Source organism: Caretta caretta, chromosome 9, assembly GCF_965140235.1.
Source record: "Caretta caretta isolate rCarCar2 chromosome 9, rCarCar1.hap1, whole genome shotgun sequence".
Lineage (NCBI taxonomy): Eukaryota > Metazoa > Chordata > Testudines > Cheloniidae > Caretta > Caretta caretta.
Genome location: NC_134214.1, coordinates 103,238,573 through 103,255,841, shown reverse-complemented (window position 1 = coordinate 103,255,841; position 17,269 = coordinate 103,238,573). Strand labels below are relative to the sequence as shown.

Below are 17,269 nucleotides of genomic sequence, written 5' to 3'. Positions count from 1 at the left end.
ACGCTGCTTTTACAAATTGTTGCATGCCATTCTTGGTGAAGACCCCACCACCACTGCCAAGAAGAACCACTTGGATACTTCAGGGGAGCTGGAGTAACAGGTCCCTGAAGTGAACAGTGAGGAAGAGGTGTTGGAAAAGGAGGAGCATGGGGGACAGGCGACCAGGGTGGATCCAGTGGCATGGTGAACAAGGACCTCTTTCTGATGCTGGAGCAGTCAAGCCAGTCTCTGTTGTCCAGCACCGGCGAGCCTGATGCAGGGGAAGGAATCTCTCTGGTAAGTATGGAGTTTGCTTTGATATTGCTTTGGTATTGTCTGTTCATTTGTTCTCTTTTTGATCATGCTAGAAGAGGTAGTGAAAGAGCTAATAGAATTAGAGGGACTGCCCCATGCTCTGTGAATCCCAAGGAGAACTGAGAATGTAGTGCTTGTAACTTGTGTGGATCAAGGGGAGTGAGTTCAGTATGCCAAGTTTCCATTTATCTTACAAATAAACTCACAATAGTAGCTTTGTGCATTGCATCTTTTGCAGCTGGAAATGTGGCCTTGAGGGTCTCTCCATCCACACCAGCTGAGCCACATGAGGAGGAGAAGGAAGAGGACATGGGATGATGTGTTCCAAAAGACCCTGCAAGTCTCTAGTGCTTTGGATACCGAGAACAGGGCTTAGAGGGTCGCCCTTGTGGATAGAATGGACAGGGATGGAGTGGAGAGGAGAAAAGCGCAGGAAAAAGAGAGAAACGTGCAGCAGGAGATGCTAGCACTTCTCAAGTGTCAAACATGCTGAAGACTCTTGTTGATCTTCGGATTCAACAGACCCATGCTTGCCTCCCTCTGCAACCCATAAAGAGCTGCATTCTGGCACCTCTCCACACCCCTGTCCTCCCACGTGGTGCATTACGCATACCACTTCACCCTGCAACGGAGACAGTTGGTGTATGTGTATGTGAAATGGGAATGACTGTTCTTTCTTCTTCAAAGGTTCTTTTCTCTGTATTTATAAAGTTTCATTCAGTTACAAATATGTCTGTTTGCGGCATTTGGATTAAAAGTCTATTTATGGAAACTTTATTCATTTTTATTAGCTCACAACATATGATGGCTAGGGCTGACATCATTCACGGACAATAGCAATAGGTGCATTTGCAATGTTCTGTTACTACACACACAGCACTCATTACAAGGTTCATACGGGGCTGCAAAAAAACCCCAAAACAATGCCAGGCAGAGCATGATACAGCAGCACACATCACTGTGGCTCACTATTAAAATGGTCTTTCAAAGCCTCCCTGAGTTGCATAGCTCCCTGTTGAGCTCTTCTTATAGCTCTGGTGTCTGGCTGCTCAAAATCAGCAGACAGGTGTTCCATCTCCACCCCGGTAGAAACTTCCCCCCTTTGCTTCACAGATACTATGAAGCACACAGCAGGCAGCTATACCCACTGGGATATTTTTTTTCATTGAGTAATCTCATGAGTAAACAGTGCCAGTGTCCTCTCAAATGTCCAAAAGTAAATTCCGTGTCATGCTGCACCTGCTGAGCCTGTCATTCAAGCGCTCCTTGCTGCTGTCAAGGTGGCTGGTGTACAGCTTCGTGAGCCACAGGAGTAAGGGGCAGGCTGGGTTTCCCAGGATCACTATTGTCATTTCAACATCCCCAAAGGTAACCCTCTGGTCTGGAAAGAGTCCCTGCTTGCAGCTTTCTGAACAGGCCTGTGTTAAAAATGTGTGTTAATCCCCCTTCCCTGACCATCTTGCGTTGATATCAGCAAAGCATCCCTGGTGATCCACCAGCCCTTGCAATACCATAGAAAAGTAGCCCTTTCTGTTGATGTAGTCGGGCAAGGTGGTCTTGTGCCAAAATAGGGATATGTGTATCATCCCCCCCCACCCTATCACAGTTTTGGTACCCCATCTCTGTCCTGCACATTGCCCAGAGTCTCAATCCCTCGTAGCAGGATGTGATTAATGGCCCTGAACACTTGCATCACAGCAACCCCCATGGTGGATTTCCCAACTCCAAATAGATTGCTACTGATCTGTCAGTAATCTCGCATTGCCATCTTCCACACAGCAATTGCCACTTGCTTCTCCACTGTCCGTGCAGCTCTCATTGTGGTGTTGCTGCACTGGGGGGCTGGGGCAAGCTCTGCACACGCTTCCAGGAATGTGGCTTTGCCCATCCAAAAATTCTACAGCCACTGCTCTTCATCCCATACCTGCATAACAATACAATCCCACCAGTCAGTGCTTGTTTCTCAGGCCCAGAACTGGTGCTCCCCCATCTGCAGCTCCTCCGTGAAGGCTAGCACCAGCCTTCTATTGTTTGTGTTCCATAACAAGCTAGCCTCCATGGAATTGTCCTGTTCCCTACAGCTCCTCTGGTGGCTCTGCAAATGCTGCAGGATCAGGGCCATTGTGCTCACAAAATAGTGCAGACCTGTGCAGGATCCATGCTTCTCACAGACATGGCGGATGCGTGGATTTGCAGGGCTTTTGAAAAGAGGCACAGACATCATAGGATGCAGATAAAATTATGGGATGGAGAAAACTGCATCATGGGATGTTGAAACCATGGTCCCAGTTGCCTCTGCATGACTCATTTGCCTCCAAGAGGCATTGCAAACCCTTCCCAAACCATCCTGCACTAGATGGAGGCAAGTTGCATAGCTCCCCACGGTGTCTGCTCTCTGCATCAGTGCAAGTTCTGGTAGTGAGGACGCACGCCACCGACACAAGGAGTGTGGTATGGACATGCAAAAGCAGTTTAATTACTGTGGCAGCTGTACATTGATGTAACTTAGGGTCAACTTAATTTTGCAGTGTAGACTTGCCCTGAGGGGGACTGCAGGAGGAATATTCCTTCAGCAGGCTGGTGAAAAGCTGCCAAACCAACCAACCCAGCTAAGGAAGGAGCAGGACAAAGAAGCTGGGGAAGACTACAGAGGTAAAAGTAACTCAAGGAACAGCAAGGGACTGAGGAGGACTGGTTTCTGGCTATCCCAAACAAGGGACCTGAGCTGCAGCCTAGTGGAACCCTAGCTGGGGGCTTCCTAGAGAAGAAGCTCTTTAACACTGGTGAACTAGGCCTGATTAGCCCCTATTACAGGAGATCAAGCTTTCCCACCACCAAATGAAGCTTTGTGTTGTTTTCACACAGTGACCAATCTTGTCTGTGTGTTTGGCCTCTGTGGCTCATTCTGCAGGCTTGTACATTGCACCTAATTGTGGATTTGAGAAGTGTCTTTCTCCTCTGCTTTGTACATCAAATGAAACCCTTCCCTGTTCACTGGGCTGGTGTTGACCTTATTGCTGGTCGCTGCTGCGGTGTACTAACTTCTTGCTCTCCAGAAGTGGGAATCCTGGTAGAGGGCATCGTTAGAAAAGGAGAAATTATTTTACTTGTTCTACTTCTTGGAAGATCTCCTCTCTGGAGCATTCTCACCTCCCCTAAGGCTCTGGACCTTTTCTTCATGGAGGGGCTTTTCTCTTGCACTTGTTTTTTTTCTCTTTTCCTTTCTCTGAGGCACATCTTAGATTTTATGTTCTTGAACTGGCTCATCCTGGGAGCGTTGCCTCCTATCCAACCAGAGGAACTGCCTGGAACAGATGGAGGGCAGCATTTATATTTGACAGGAGGTAGCATGCAAAAGTAGTAGGGTGCATGGCTCTGTTACTGGTGCCCTAATGGGACAAGGGGAGCTGTGCTAGTCTCTTGCTGAAGAGATGTGTGTGTGAGATGATGTCTTCAGAGAAGTAGAGTACCAGGTGAATCATTTTCCCTTTCTGAGGGCAGCAGTTCTCAGCTGCCACCCTGAAGTAGGATATTTGGCTATTCTTATTTTAGTTGATAACTGAAAATGTTTACAATGTCTGGCTGCAAAGTCAGACTCTTACCTGTCCTTCTGAAGACAGTTTCCCCAGGTCTCTTCCTGCTCCACACATGTATTTCCTGTGTGTTAGTTCGAAATAAACTGCCTCGTGAGTGACGCCTGGCTTTCCTGCTGTGGGCAGGAAGAGAAGAAGGAGCTGGTCAAGTCTCCCTCTGCCCTTCCTCATCTTGCATCGCAAACCTGTTTGAGATAGAAAACTCTTTGGAGGCTTCATCCTTGCTGCACCCTATTTGTAGTCTGTTCTGGACTGTGTGGGCATGTGGCAGGAGTGAAATATGCCCTTTCAAGAGGTGTTGACTGCTGTGTGTGTGTGTGGCTGGGGGGGGTTTCTTCTCTTCACAGTAAAATCATCTCGGATCATATGAACTCCAAATGTGCTCTATTCACCTGAGCTGTGAGGTGACTTCTACACAGCCAACTAGTGTGGCAGGTCCCAGCACCTCCAGAGAGGATGCTGGACTAAACACTGTAATAATTCCCTCCTCATAGGTGCTAGAGTTATAGAAGCAACCTCCAAGTGGTATTATGGCGCAGGTGAGAGGAGGAGTCTTGTGCTGGCCACAGGAACTTAGAGGACCCAGGGGTAAGAGACTCAGAGGTACTACAGATGGGAGCAAGCTGAGGAGGAGCACTGTGCTTTCTATTTGGGGGCTGATTTAGGAGACTCAAGTGATGGAGCTGCTACACTTCCCTGAAGAGAGATTGGAAAAAATAGGGATTGTTTCCTTTAAAGAGGAGACGTGATAAAGGTCTGTAAAATAATGACTGGTCGAGAGAAGGTAGATCAGGAACTCCTGTTTTCCCTGTCTCATGACAGAAGAACAGAGGGACATTTTAATTGCATTAAAAGGTGGCAGATTCAAAACTGAGAAAAGGAAATACATTTTCACACAATTTGTAATTAGTCAGTGGGACTTGCTGCCACTTGCTGTCACTGAGACCAAAAACTGACCATTTAAGAAGCAAGTGGGCATCTACAGGGTTGAGAATGTCCAGAGTTAGAATAGTGTTTGGTAACAAATGTTGGAAGACACATTAAACCTCCTGCCTCAGGGCTTAGACCAATTTCTAACTCTTAGGGATTAGAATGATGCTTTATCCTACATCTGCTCTTGTGGAGTTCTTGCTCCTTCCTCTGAAGCGTCCGGTTCTTGCTGCATCAGAAAAACAATTCTGCCCTGGGTAGACCATAGGTTTGATCCAGCTGGGCACTTCCCAGGATCCCTCTCCCTCTTTGGTTTTTACATCTGTCATATAGTTGGTGGTGGTTTTCCTTGTTTAGCAAAGGCATATGTATCTCTGTTTCTCCTCATAATTCAGCTCCTCCAGCCCTTGACCATGTTTGTGGCTCTCCTTAGACTTCAACTTTCAATCTCTCACATAATTAGGAGCCCAGAAGTGACCTCATTTCAGCAGGGGTAGCACAGATTGATGCATCCTTGCTGCCTAGCTTGCTCTGTACTAGTTTCAGGGTAATTCCCCAAGATATTAGTTTATGATTTTCCGTTATGTTTTGTCAGTGGTTTTTAGCCTCTTAGGGTTATTTCTGTCTTCACTTATAACCCGCCTTACTCCCCCGCCCCGAAGGTTTCTTTCTGCAGAAACCAAACACTCTGCAACTCCTGCACCTGTACAGCTGGGATCCCAGAGATGTGTCCTTGTCTCCCTGTGTTTTTTGACTCCCAGCTCTTGTGGATAGTCTGTCTCCATGGCATGGGCTACATAGACTGCAGGGGGTTCCTACAGTGGGGGTGGGGGAGGGGCCGGCTCCTGGTGGTGAGATGGACTGGCTGGGAGAAAAGGCACTTTAAATAGTAACATGTGGGCAGCTGTTTGAGAACTGATCCATCCTGCCCCCTCGTCTGGCTCTGGTGAAGTACTGAAGGGGCGATGGGGCACCAGTCCCACTACCGCATTACAGATTGCTGAATACCTACACACAGTCCTCTGAATTGAAACACAGTTCCTTTGTAGTAGCCCACTGTGTTTCTCTGCTGTAAACATACTCACTCACCCCTTTAGTTGCATCTTGGCCATGGTGGAGCATAGGCATGTCGTGGTAAATTCCCAGGCAGGCAGAGCTCAAGGCAGCTTTTTGGCTCCAGAAGTTTGTAATTCCCTGTTATACTGTGAGAAGTGGAGGTGGGTCACTTGTCTCCTGGTCTGTGCTAGATTCCCACCAGGGATCTCCTGGTGCAGCCTGGAAGAATGGGTAATGCTGTATTTAGACACCGTAACATTAACTTTCTGGCTCTTTCTCATTCCCAGTTGTTTGCTGCTTCTAAATGGATTCCAGTGAATTTCCTGGATCTTTGGACCCCCTTTCTCTGCCTGATAAGCCACTGATTGGTGATCTCCCTGCCGACATGGAGTTTGGGGAAGATCTTCTGGGCTCCCAGACAGCTTCTACACAGCAAGCGTCAGGTCGTCAGCCCCCTGTGATGGAATGGGATGAGACCAAGCAGGTGACTGCAGATGGGGACTTAGACCTTTTGGTGAAAACAGACAGTTTGGCTGATCTAAACAAATCAAACAACCTTGATCCAAATAAACCCAGTGTCTTGGACGTTCTGGAGAAACCTGGTGTCTTAGGTGACTTGGATGAAGCCACTGGCTTGATGGGTCTAGATAAACCAGGGGATTTGGAGGGTCTGTACAAGGCAGATTCTTCCCAGGACATTGCAGATGGGCATGGGGACTCCTCTGGGCTGGCTAGGGAAGACATTGTGCCAGAAGCTTGGAAAGAAGGGGAAGATAAACCAAAATATGACTCTGGGGACCTAAAAGATGATTGTGCTGCAGCCACTACTGTGCTTTGTGATGGCAACACTCTAAAGTCCCCCCTGCAGCCCAGTCCTAGCGTAGGGGAGCTGAGCTCTGCGCCACCCACGGAGGAGTTTACAACGCAGCTCTCAAGTTTGCCAACAGTTCCACCACAGCCCAGTCTTAAGCAGGCAAAGAAAACAAGGTTGAAGGCACCAAGGAAAAGCTCCCCTTTGCAAAAAGAGGAGCCAGCAGCAGAAGAGGGGCTAGAACAGAGCCCTGCCCTGCCCCCTGAGCACACTGACGAAAGCCAGGCTGAGGAGGGGGATGAGGATGGTGGTAATGCCCTCAGACAAGAGAGGAACATGCCAAAAGCACAGGAGGCCACACAGTCATCATCCCCAGGTAGGTCTTCCAATGCCGGGGCAAAGTTCTTGCATGACGAGTGGTGGGCAGTCTCTGCTCCAGTAAACTGGAGACTGATCAGCTCTTGTCTTACCCTGGAGTCTCCTGACAGTGTTCCCTCAAATTTTTCCCAAGCATGTGCAGAATGAATTCTGTTATGTACACCAATATGGAGGCGATGTGTGACACATGACCTTCATATGGTGCACATAACAAAATGTATGTGGTGGGGGGTGGGGCTGAGGGGTTTGGAGTGTGGAAGGGGGCTCAGGGCTGAAGCAGAGGGTTGGGGTGTGGAGGGGTGAGGCTCCGGCTGGGGGTGCGGCTCTGGGGTGGGGCTGGGGATGAGGGGCTCGGGGCTGGGGCAGATGGTTCAGGGGGTAGGAGTGAGGCTTCGGCTGGAGGTGTTGTCTCTGGGGTGGGGCCAGGGATGAGGGTTTTGGGGTGCGGGAGGGTGCTCCGGGGCTACAGCGAAGAGAGAGGACTCCCCCCAGCTCTTTCTCCTCGCAGCAGCACCTGGGCTCGAGGGGAGAGGCATCTCTCCCTGTCGCTGCAGCTCCGGGGCTGGGGCTGCAGGATAGGCACCCCTCCCCCTGTCCAGGACTAGGTTCGGGCCCAGGGAGGAGTGCCCCGGCTGCACCTGGGGCTGTGCCGCCCCGGCCACGGCAGATCCAGGCCACAGCAGAGTTGGGGCCAGCGGAGCGGCCCCCTCCCCCGGCCGGTCCCCAGCCGCTGCAGGTCTTTGGGTGGGTTCCTTGAGCGCCTGCACGGTGCTAAGCAGGCTGCTGCGTGGCTGCACAGCTTACAGGGAACTTAGGTCTCCTCTGCATGTGATCCAGCCTCTCCTGCTGACTGGGTGGGCTGGGGAAGTGGCCCCCACAGGAGGGATTAGTAGCTCTGGCAGTCAGGGCCCTGGTGCAAATGAGCACTCTCATTGGCTGCCGTAGCTTGAAGTTTGCTTCTGTTGGCTACTGGTCCCCCAGCCAACGCTCTGGATTCAGCCCATGCTGGTGCTGGTTGGTAATGTCTGAGGCTACCTTGGCACTAGGGGCGGAGCAGCGTGGGCAGGGCATGTCTCCATTAGGCAGGGTTCCTGCCCTGCTCTCCACACCAGGCTGAGGAAGGCCTGGACCTACCCACTCCCTTCACAGGCTGAGTCTGTTCTGTGTTTACAGAGAGGATTCGGTCGCCAGGTCGGCAGGCTGGCTCCGAAAATGTAGAAGTGACAGCTGCAGCTGCCCAGTGTCTCTCTCTCCCGCTCTGCATGCAGGCCTGTTCCCTGCGGCATGCTCCTGGCCGTGGATACCACACCTTGTATGTGGTTCTTCCTCCAAGTGACTCTGTGGTATCAAGCCTTGCTGTGCATGTGTAGGCAGGAGCAAAGGCTGGTCTTCTTCCCTGTGATTTCTAGCCCCTCCTGTTTATGCAGAGGATTGCTGTCTCTGAGCAGGCAGCTTTTCCCCTGCTCTGGAGAGAATTGGGGTCTGGAATTCAGGTGTCGTCTGTATTTCCATTGCAGGAGAAGACCTGGCTGGGAAGGGAAGTGAACAGCCAACTGAGAAGGTGAGGAGAGTTCAGATAAGTGCCTCTGTCTGCAAGAGTACTTGAAGGCCACCCCTCTGAGTGAGCATGGGAAGGAGTGTGCATGTCTCCTGGGGCAGACACCTTCTCTGTCCTGTGCAGGTGGCTTCAGTCTTAGCTCCCTGCCACTTGCCAGGCTAGAGCCCCTTTCTCTTAAGCCAGCTCGGCCCCCCCTGCCCTGCTTAACCCAGTCAGGACCTTGGCTGGGCTTCAGCAAAGCTTGAACCATCTGCAGTTAATTTGAAAGAAGAGCCCTGAAGCTGGGCCCTGGGAGTGACCAAGGCTTTCTGTCTGTGGTCACCCCAGAAGATGGTTGGTCTGAATGTTCTCTGGGTATCTTCCAGGAGCAGAAGAGAAGCGAACGAGCCAGGAGATCAGAGGCAGCCAGGCCTGAAACTGTGAATTCCTCCGAGAGCAGTAAGTAACCTAGGCTGGCCACTCGGCCCATTTCTAAGTGGGGGGAGGAGGAGAGGATGGGGGGCGGTTTGAGCACTCATCTGAGAGGCCCCTTCCCAGCCAGGAGCACAATCCCCTGGGCAGCTCTGTCCCTTTCTCCCCACCCCATCTGGGGATCAGGAGGCAGGCTTCATTGTAGGGACTTTCCTGGGGGAAAACATCCAGTCTTTGCCTCTGAGATGCAGAGTCTAAAAGTGCTTGTGGCATCTCCTGCTCCTTCCTGTAGGCGTGCAGAGGAGTTGTGCCCCTTACACTCTGGCTGTGCCACCTGCTCCCTTCTCTCTTGTGGGAAGGGGCTGGGGGGTGCTGCCTTGTTCTCTGTAATGCACAGTGGAACGTGCAGAGACTTCTTCAGTCTGCTCTAACTCTTTGCACTTGAACTTGCTGCTTGGCCCGAAAGAATTGTGCCTTGAGTGTGGAGACAGCAGTGCCCAAGGCTCAGTGAGCCTGGGGGTTTCCTGCTTCATCCCCTGCCAGCACATTACAGCTTTCCAAGGTCCCTTACTCCTCCCTGCTGAGGAAATTCCAGGTCCTGCATCCTGAAATGGACTCCAGAAAGTCCCATCCCGAGTCTGGACATGGGGTTATGCTGCAGTCCCTAACGGGGAATCTGTCTCTCCCTTTCCCTGCTTACAGTCCCAGTCTCTGACGAGGACTCGGATGCTATGGTGGATGATCCCAACGATGAGGACTTTGTTCCTTTCCGTACCCGGCGCTCGACCCGCATGTCCTTGCGCACACAGATGGCTCAGCGGGCTGCGCGCTCCACCGTTACCAAGATGACTTGTGCCAACTGCCGGACCCCACTGCAGAAGGGCCAGACTGCCTACCAGCGCAAAGGGCTCCCTCAGCTCTTCTGCTCCAGTTCCTGTCTCACCACTTTCTCCAAGAAACCACCTGGCAAGAAGATCTGCACCTTCTGTAAAAAGTGTGTGCCCCTTCCTGCCTTACCCACCCTCTTGCCCTCGCCCCCCACCTTCCATCTGACTAGCGACCCTCCCCCCATCTCACCCTGCCTTCCTCACCCATCTACCCATGTGCCCTGCTTTCACAGTATTGCTTACCTTCGCCTACCTTCCCTCATGCCCACCCTCACTCTCTCCCCAACCCACTTCCCTTGTCTGCTCTCCCCCCATGTTACCCCATCCGGCTCCCTCGCCCTCCTTCACACTCCTGGCCTCCCCCCCAATACCCTGTATTTCCCCACCACAGGACTCCACTCCCTCTATCTGCACTTTCTGCTCCCCCTCACCTCCCCCTGTCCTGGAGCCCCTTGCAATACCGCCCACCCTCCCTCTTTGTCCTGGAGTGAGGGTGTCCCTTGCACTAACCAGTCCTTTCCTGCCCCACAGAGAGATCTGGAACACCAAGGACTCTGTTGTGGCCCAGATCGGCTCAGGTGGCTCTTTCCATGAGTTCTGCACCTCTGTGTGCCTCTCCCTCTACGAGGCGCAGCAGCAGAGACCAGCCCCTCAGCCTGCAGAGGCCTCGGACACCAGCCGCTGCAGTGTCTGTCACAAGCCTGGGGAGGTAAGCAGAGCCCTGGTCTCTCCAGTGTTTGGCCCAAGAAGCTTTGAAGCCATCTGCCGGAGCTGGAGTTAATGCAACTGCCCACACCTTTCCGGGTGCTTGTGAGCTGCCTCGTGCAGTTATAGCGGTTGGTTGAGCCTATCAGTATCTGGGTCGGCCTGGGGAACCTTGCAGGGACTCCTATGGGCTCAGGCTGTGGCCCATGTGCAGATTTGGGCTTGTTTTCAGATTCCTCCTTGTCCATCGTTTTCCACCCGTCAGCCCCAGAGGTGCAGCTTCTGCTCTCTCTGCCCATGCTGCCCCTTGCAGCTCTCCGTGCCACTCATTCCATTGTCCTGCTGGGGTGGGAGCCAGCTTGCACGGGTTTGCTAGAGTAATGGCCCTTCCTGCCCAGAGACACAGGCCGGCTCGAGGGCCAGACCCCTGCAGAATGGCCGGGTGGGCCTGTGCTTGCCTCTGAGGGAATACCTGGTGCCGATGTGTGTGCAGGTCCAGCACGAGGTCAGCAATGGGAACGTGGTGCACCGGCTCTGCAGTGATGCCTGCTTCACCAAATTCCGAGCCACCAAGGGGCTGAAAACCAACTGCTGCGATAACTGCGGCCTCTACATCTACAACAAGGGGCTGCCACTAGAGTACCTCTTCCACGAGGGGCAGCAGAAACGCTTCTGCAATTCCACCTGCCTCAATAGCTACAAGAAGGTGAGCGGGTTCCTGGAGATGGGGAGGGGCTCTGGGGGCACCCATCTCCCTTTCCCGAGGCTTTTACCAGCCTTCCCCTGGCTCAGTGCAGGGCACTCCCTCTACAGTAACAGCAACACCAAGCAGTCTCCCTCTCAGCTCCTCCAACACTCAGGAAGCTTCTTAAGAAAAGAGATCCAAAGGCTCTCTTCAAAGCACACTAGTGGAGGTGCACTGAGCTTACTCCTGCTTCTGGGGCTGCAGCTCTCTAGGCCTGGCGCTGTGGCCAGTGGGCTTGCTGGATCAGTCGGCCTGGCGCTGTGGCAGGTGGGCTGGCGCTCCTGGTCACTTGCCTAGCGAGGCTGATTGTCAAAGGCACAGAGCTGGGTCCTTGCGGTGGCCAGAAAACCCAGAGCTGGTTCTATCCTGCTGTGCTGTGCAGGATTCAGTGAACTAGACAATGCCCCCACTGAGTGGCCTCTCTTGCATCCAGCCATGGGGTCCCTACAAAGTGTCTGTGTGCCCCAGGCTAGCCTGAGATCTAGGTGGGTTCTCAGATGGTAGAGGGGAGCGTGGCCTGCTCTTGGGCATTGCCAACAGCTGCCAGGGCCTGTGACCCAAGGGCGGAAGAGAGTGCAAGCTTGTTGTCCATGTTGTGTGTTCATGTCAGCCTGCTGTAGGAGAACTGCCTTGTGGGGCCATTGAAGGGGATCGGAGGAGGGAGAGTTGGTAAGATGGGGTGAGGATGGGCTAGGGACCAGCCAGGACATGGGATGGAGGAAAGCAGAGGCCTGAGCTCTCCAGTAGCTGCGCTCTGCTTTATGCTTGCAGAAGAATACGCGCGTGTACCCCTGCATGTGGTGCAAAACGCTGTGTAAGAACTTCGACATGCTGCCCAACGTGGATCGGAGTGGCAAAATGGGCCTGTTCTGCTCCATCTGCTGCACCACCTCTCACAAAGTGAAGCAGTCGGGTCTGACTGGTAAGAGAACATCAGCCCCAAAGGGCCCTGTGTCGCTGACCTCTGAGCTGTCGGAGTGAGGCTTAGGGGGAGCTCGCAGAAAGAGAGGTGTCACACGTTCGGGGATCTCCGACATTGCCCTAGGTAAGACCAGGCTGGGCACCAAGCTGGAGTGATGCTGCGACCTCCCTGTCCCCTGAGGCAGCATTTCTGCCCTGGCAAAGCCCAGCATCCCCGTTCTCCTGGGATTGTTGCACCAGGGTGTCTGAGTACCAGGTCCACTATAACAGACCTGGAGAGAATGGGATAGGAACGTGCAGCCCATTCTCTCCCTCCAGTCCCAGCTTCCATGCTGCTGCCATCACTGTCTCTGTCTTGCTAGGTCCCGCTAGGCCCTGCAGCTTCTGCAGAAAGAGCCTGTCTGAGCCCTGCTATTACAACAAGACTGACCGGGTTGTGTACCAGTTCTGCAGCCCCAGCTGCTGGACCAAATTCCAGGTATTGAAACATGCTTCCTGTCAGGGAGGGGTCCCTCTCCTCTCCCAGCAGAGGCTGCTGCTTCCTGGGACTCCAACAGGGAGGGCACACTGGAGAGTCCCAGCTGGGGCATAGGAGTAAATTACAACCAGCCACATCTTGCACCCAGCCTAAGAGCAGAGGGTGGGGCCAGCACCAGGGTTACTTGCAAGCACAGTCCCTGCAACTCCTATGCCCCAGCTGGGACTTTCCAGTGTGCCCTCCCTGTAGGAGTCCCAGGAAACAGCAGCCCCAGATAATATGGACCAAGAGTCCTAAGAGAGTTGGAGATCTCTGGCCCACTGACATGCATTTTTAGTGAATCTTGGAATACTGAGGAAATTCCAGAAGACTTGGAAGAGAGCTAATGTCATGCGATGGTTCAAAAAGGACAAGCAGGATGATCTGAGTAACTATAGGCTGGTTAGCCTGCCATCAATCCCTGGCAAAGTAATGGAAAAGCAAATACAGGAATCAATCAATAAAGAGTTAAAAGATGGGAATGTAAGTCATGCCAGTCATCATGGTTTTTGGGAAATAGGTCTTGTCAAACAAACCTGGTTTGGCTGATGAAAGAGAACTGTGTAGATGTAATATAGTTAGACTTTAGTAAGGGGTTTGTCATAGTGACACGCAACGTGTTGATTAAAAAAATTACCACTCTCTGATATCAGTCAGGTTTCAGAGTAGCAGCCGTGTTAGTCTGTATCCGCAAAAAGAAAAGGAGGACTTGTGGCACCTTAGAGACTAACAAATTTATTTGAGCATAAGCTTTCGTGAGCTACGGTTCACTTCATCGGGTGCATGCAGTGGAAAATACAGTGGGGAGATTTATATACACAGAGAACGTGAAACAATGGGTGTTACCTACACACTGTAAGGAGAGTGATCAGGTAAGGTGAGCTATTACCAGCAGGAGAGGAAAAAAAAAACAAACCAAAACCTTTTGTAGAGATAATCAAGGTGGGCCATTTCCAGCAGTTGACAAGAACGTGTGAGGAACAGTACGGGGTGGAAAATAAACATGCGGAAATACTTTTACTTTGTGTAATGACACATCCACATTCAAGCCTAATGTAATGGTGTCCAGTTTGCAAATTAATTCCAATTCAGCAGTCTCTTGTTGGAGTCTGTTTTTGAAGTTTTTTTATTGAAGAATTGCCACTTTTAGGTCTCTGATCGAGTGACCAGAGATATTGAAGTGTTCTCCGACTGGTTTTTGAATGTTATAATTCTTGACATCTGATTTGTGTCCATTTATTCTTTTACATAGAGACTGTCCAGTTTGACCAATGTACATGGCAGAGGGGCATTGCTGGCACATGATGGCATAAATCACATTGGTAGATGTGCAGGTGAACAAGCCTCTGATAGTGTGGCTGATGTGATTAGGCCCTATGATGGTGTCCCCTGAATAGATATGTGGACACAGTTGGCAACGGGCTTTGTTGCAAGGATAGGTTTCTGGGTTAGTGGTTCTGTTGTGTGGTATGTGGTTGCTGGTGAGTATTTGGTTCAGGTTGGGGGGCTGTCTGTAAGCAAGGACTGGCCTGTTTCCCAAGATCTGTGAGAGTGATGGGTCGTCCTTCAGGATAGGTTGTAGATCCTTGATGATGCGTTGGAGAGGTTTTAGTTGGGGGCTGTAGGTGATGGCTAGTGGCGTTCTGTTGTTTCCTTTGTTGGGCCTGTCCTGTAGTAGGTAACTTCTGGGTACTCTTCTGGCTCTGTCAGTCTGTTTCTTCACTTCAGCAGGTGGGTATTGTAGTTGTAAGCACACATGAAATGGATTAAGAATGGCTAATGGACAGATCTCAAAAAGCAACTGTCAACAGGGAATTACTGAATGGGGATGTTTCTAGTGGGGTCCCGCAGGGACTGGCCTCCTAGGCCCAGTGTTCACCATTTTCATCAATGATCCAGAAGGAAATATAAAATATTGCTGATAAGCTTTGTGGATGACACAAAGCTTGGCAGTGGTAAATGATGTTGAGGACAGGCAGGCATACAGAGCGATGTGGTTTGATTGGTAAGTTGGGCCTATTTAAACAACGTGTTTTAATAAAGCCAAATGCAAGTTCATGCATCTAGGAACAAAAAATGCCAAGGGCTGGGGAGGGGGCTGTATCCTGGAAAGCAGGGTCTCTGAAGGTTTTAGGGGTCATAGCAGACAAGCAGCTGAGTGGGAGCTCCCAGTGCGATGTTCTGGCAAAGGGTTAACGTGACCCTTGGCTGTGTAAATGGACATAGTGAGTGGGGAGCTGGGAGGGGACATCACCTCTGAATAAGGCGTTGGTGAGGCTGATCCTGGACTGCATCCAGCTCTGGTGTCCACACCTTAAAAAGTGTTGAAACACTGGAGAGGGCACAGAACAGAGCCAGAACAAGGATTTGAGGGCTGGAGAAAATGTATGCTAGGGAGAGACTTAGAGGCCAATGTGTTTAGCTCGTCAGAAAGACTCTTGAGAGTTGAGTTGATCACAGTGTCTGAATGCCTTCTTGGGGAGAAAATACAGTGCACTCTGGGGCTCTTTAATTTAGCAGAGAAAGGCAGAGTGAGAACCAGTGGCTGGCAGCCAAAGCTAGACACATTCAGATAAGAAATAAAGCACCAATGTTTCAGGGAGGGTGGCTAGCCATTGGCACAAACTCCCATGAAGTGGTGGATTCTCCGTCTCTTGAGGCCTGCACATGAGGGCTGGATGCCTTTCTGGAAGATCTGCTTTCAACATAACCCCATGTTCTAGGGCTCAATACAAGGGGAACTGGGTGGAATGTAATGGCTTGTCACCATCAGGAGGTCAGATGCTGTAATGGTCACCTTCTGGCCTTAAGCTCAGTGACCTTAGAATGTGCTGTCAGGCAGAGGTGGGTGAGGATACGTTGGCCAGTGAGTGTGGTGGGGCTGGGCAGGAATGCTCCAGCTGGTGGGCACGGTGGGTACATCTGCCCCCTATGTGTCCTTTCTCCTTTAACTTTCTCCCTTTCTCCCTGCAGCGCACCAGCCCCGAAGGGGGGATCCACCTGAACTGTCATTATTGTCACAATCTCTTCAGCGGGAAGCCAGAGATTCTGGACTGGCAGGTGAGAAGAGACAGCTGGGCCTTGGCCCCTGGGTACATGGGGCTGAGGCCCAAACCAGAGGGGTTGCAGAGCCTCCTCGGGTTCCTTTCCCTGCTCTGAAGAGGGGGCAGGAGTTGCAGAGCCCAGGTCAGCCTCCTCTCGGCCAGGTTAGCTGGCAGCCATAGCCCTGTAGGAGTGACTGTGGAAGACGCTCTCCTGGTGGTCAGGGCAGAGGCTGGGCTGGGTTTGGGGCAAGTTCCCCTTGCCCCAGTTCCTACACTGGGGACGTTGTGACTCTGTCTACCCAGCACTATGATTCCGCTCCTGCTTTCCTAGCCAGCCTAGGCTTGTCCGGCAGGGCTGGCTGACTCAGGCAGCGGTCTCTTTGGCAGGACAAAGTGTACCAGTTCTGCTGCAAGGACTGCTGTGAGGACTTCAAGCGGCTGCGTGGGGTAGTGTCCCAGTGTGAGCACTGCAAGCAGGAGAAGCTGCTGCATGAGAAGATCCGCTTCTCTGGGGTGGAGAAGAACTTCTGCAGTGAAGGTATATGGAGAGAGCATGGGAGAGGGAGGCGCCTGCTGCCGGCCCCATGGCTTGGGGAAAGGAGAGACCTTGTAGTGGAATGGAGGGAAGTCTGTTGTGCCAGGGCAAAGGCCTTGCCTTGTAATGCAGGGAGGCTGATTCAGGGGTGGAGTCCTGGCTGCCAGCACCTGGGAAGAGCCTTGCCATCCAATGTCAGCTTGGGGAGGGCTGTCTCATTGCTTTTCTCTGTCTGAGTGTTGTGAGAGACAGCAGGTGGCAGCTCTGCACCTCCTGTCATCACACATCTGCACTCCTACACCTGGGCTGGCCTGGCCTGACCTTGTCCTGCCTGGCAAGTTCCTGCACACAGGAGGCTGGAGGCGTTTGTTTGGAGTTACGCTCTTCCTAGGAGCAAAGAGGTGAGAGATGGCAAATCCCCGGAGGTCCCATGTTGTCCCAGCCCCGGGGCCAGTGCAGGATTGTTCCCAACAACATTGTGCTCTGTTGTGTCTCCACACACCTGGCTTCTGGTCTGGTTCAGGACAGGGAGTCCCCCAGTGCATCCTGGGAAGGTTTCACTCCTATTGTTTCTCCGCAGGGTGTGTGCTTCTTTACAAACAGGATTTTACCAAGAACTTGGGTCTGTGCTGCATCACCTGCACCTACTGTTCCCAGACCTGCCAGCGGGCGGTCACCGAGCAGCTGGAGGGCAGCACCTGGGACTTCTGTAGTGAAGACTGCAAGAGCAAATACTTGCTATGGTACTTCAAGGTCAGTATCAGCACTGGCAGCCTTGTGCTGAATTGCTGGTGTGGGCACTGATCCAGAGAACTGGGCCCTGCTGTGGGGAGCTGGCCCTGCTGGAGTGCCCAGCTGGCCCTGCTGTGGGGAGCTGGCCCTGC

At 52.1% G+C, this 17,269-nt stretch overlaps 1 protein-coding gene across 4 annotated transcripts in view; it reads left to right on the top strand.

Moving 5' to 3' along the window:
• The window catches only part of ZMYM3 (zinc finger MYM-type containing 3), a 66,826-nt gene that overhangs the window by 26,339 nt on the left and 23,218 nt on the right, over positions 1–17,269 (top strand). For all 4 annotated transcript variants that reach the window (XM_048864928.2, XM_048864925.2, XM_048864926.2 and 1 more), the window contains exons 2-12: positions 6,161–7,060; positions 8,580–8,623; positions 8,986–9,058; positions 9,734–10,025; positions 10,450–10,627; positions 11,117–11,329; positions 12,140–12,290; positions 12,652–12,767; positions 15,780–15,866; positions 16,238–16,388; positions 16,966–17,138. In XM_048864928.2, the coding sequence (XP_048720885.2) occupies positions 6,178–7,060; positions 8,580–8,623; positions 8,986–9,058; positions 9,734–10,025; positions 10,450–10,627; positions 11,117–11,329; positions 12,140–12,290; positions 12,652–12,767; positions 15,780–15,866; positions 16,238–16,388; positions 16,966–17,138 (2,361 nt within the window). In that variant the 5' untranslated portion in view covers positions 6,161–6,177. The remainder of the gene's footprint in view (positions 1–6,160; positions 7,061–8,579; positions 8,624–8,985; positions 9,059–9,733; positions 10,026–10,449; positions 10,628–11,116; positions 11,330–12,139; positions 12,291–12,651; positions 12,768–15,779; positions 15,867–16,237; positions 16,389–16,965; positions 17,139–17,269) is intronic.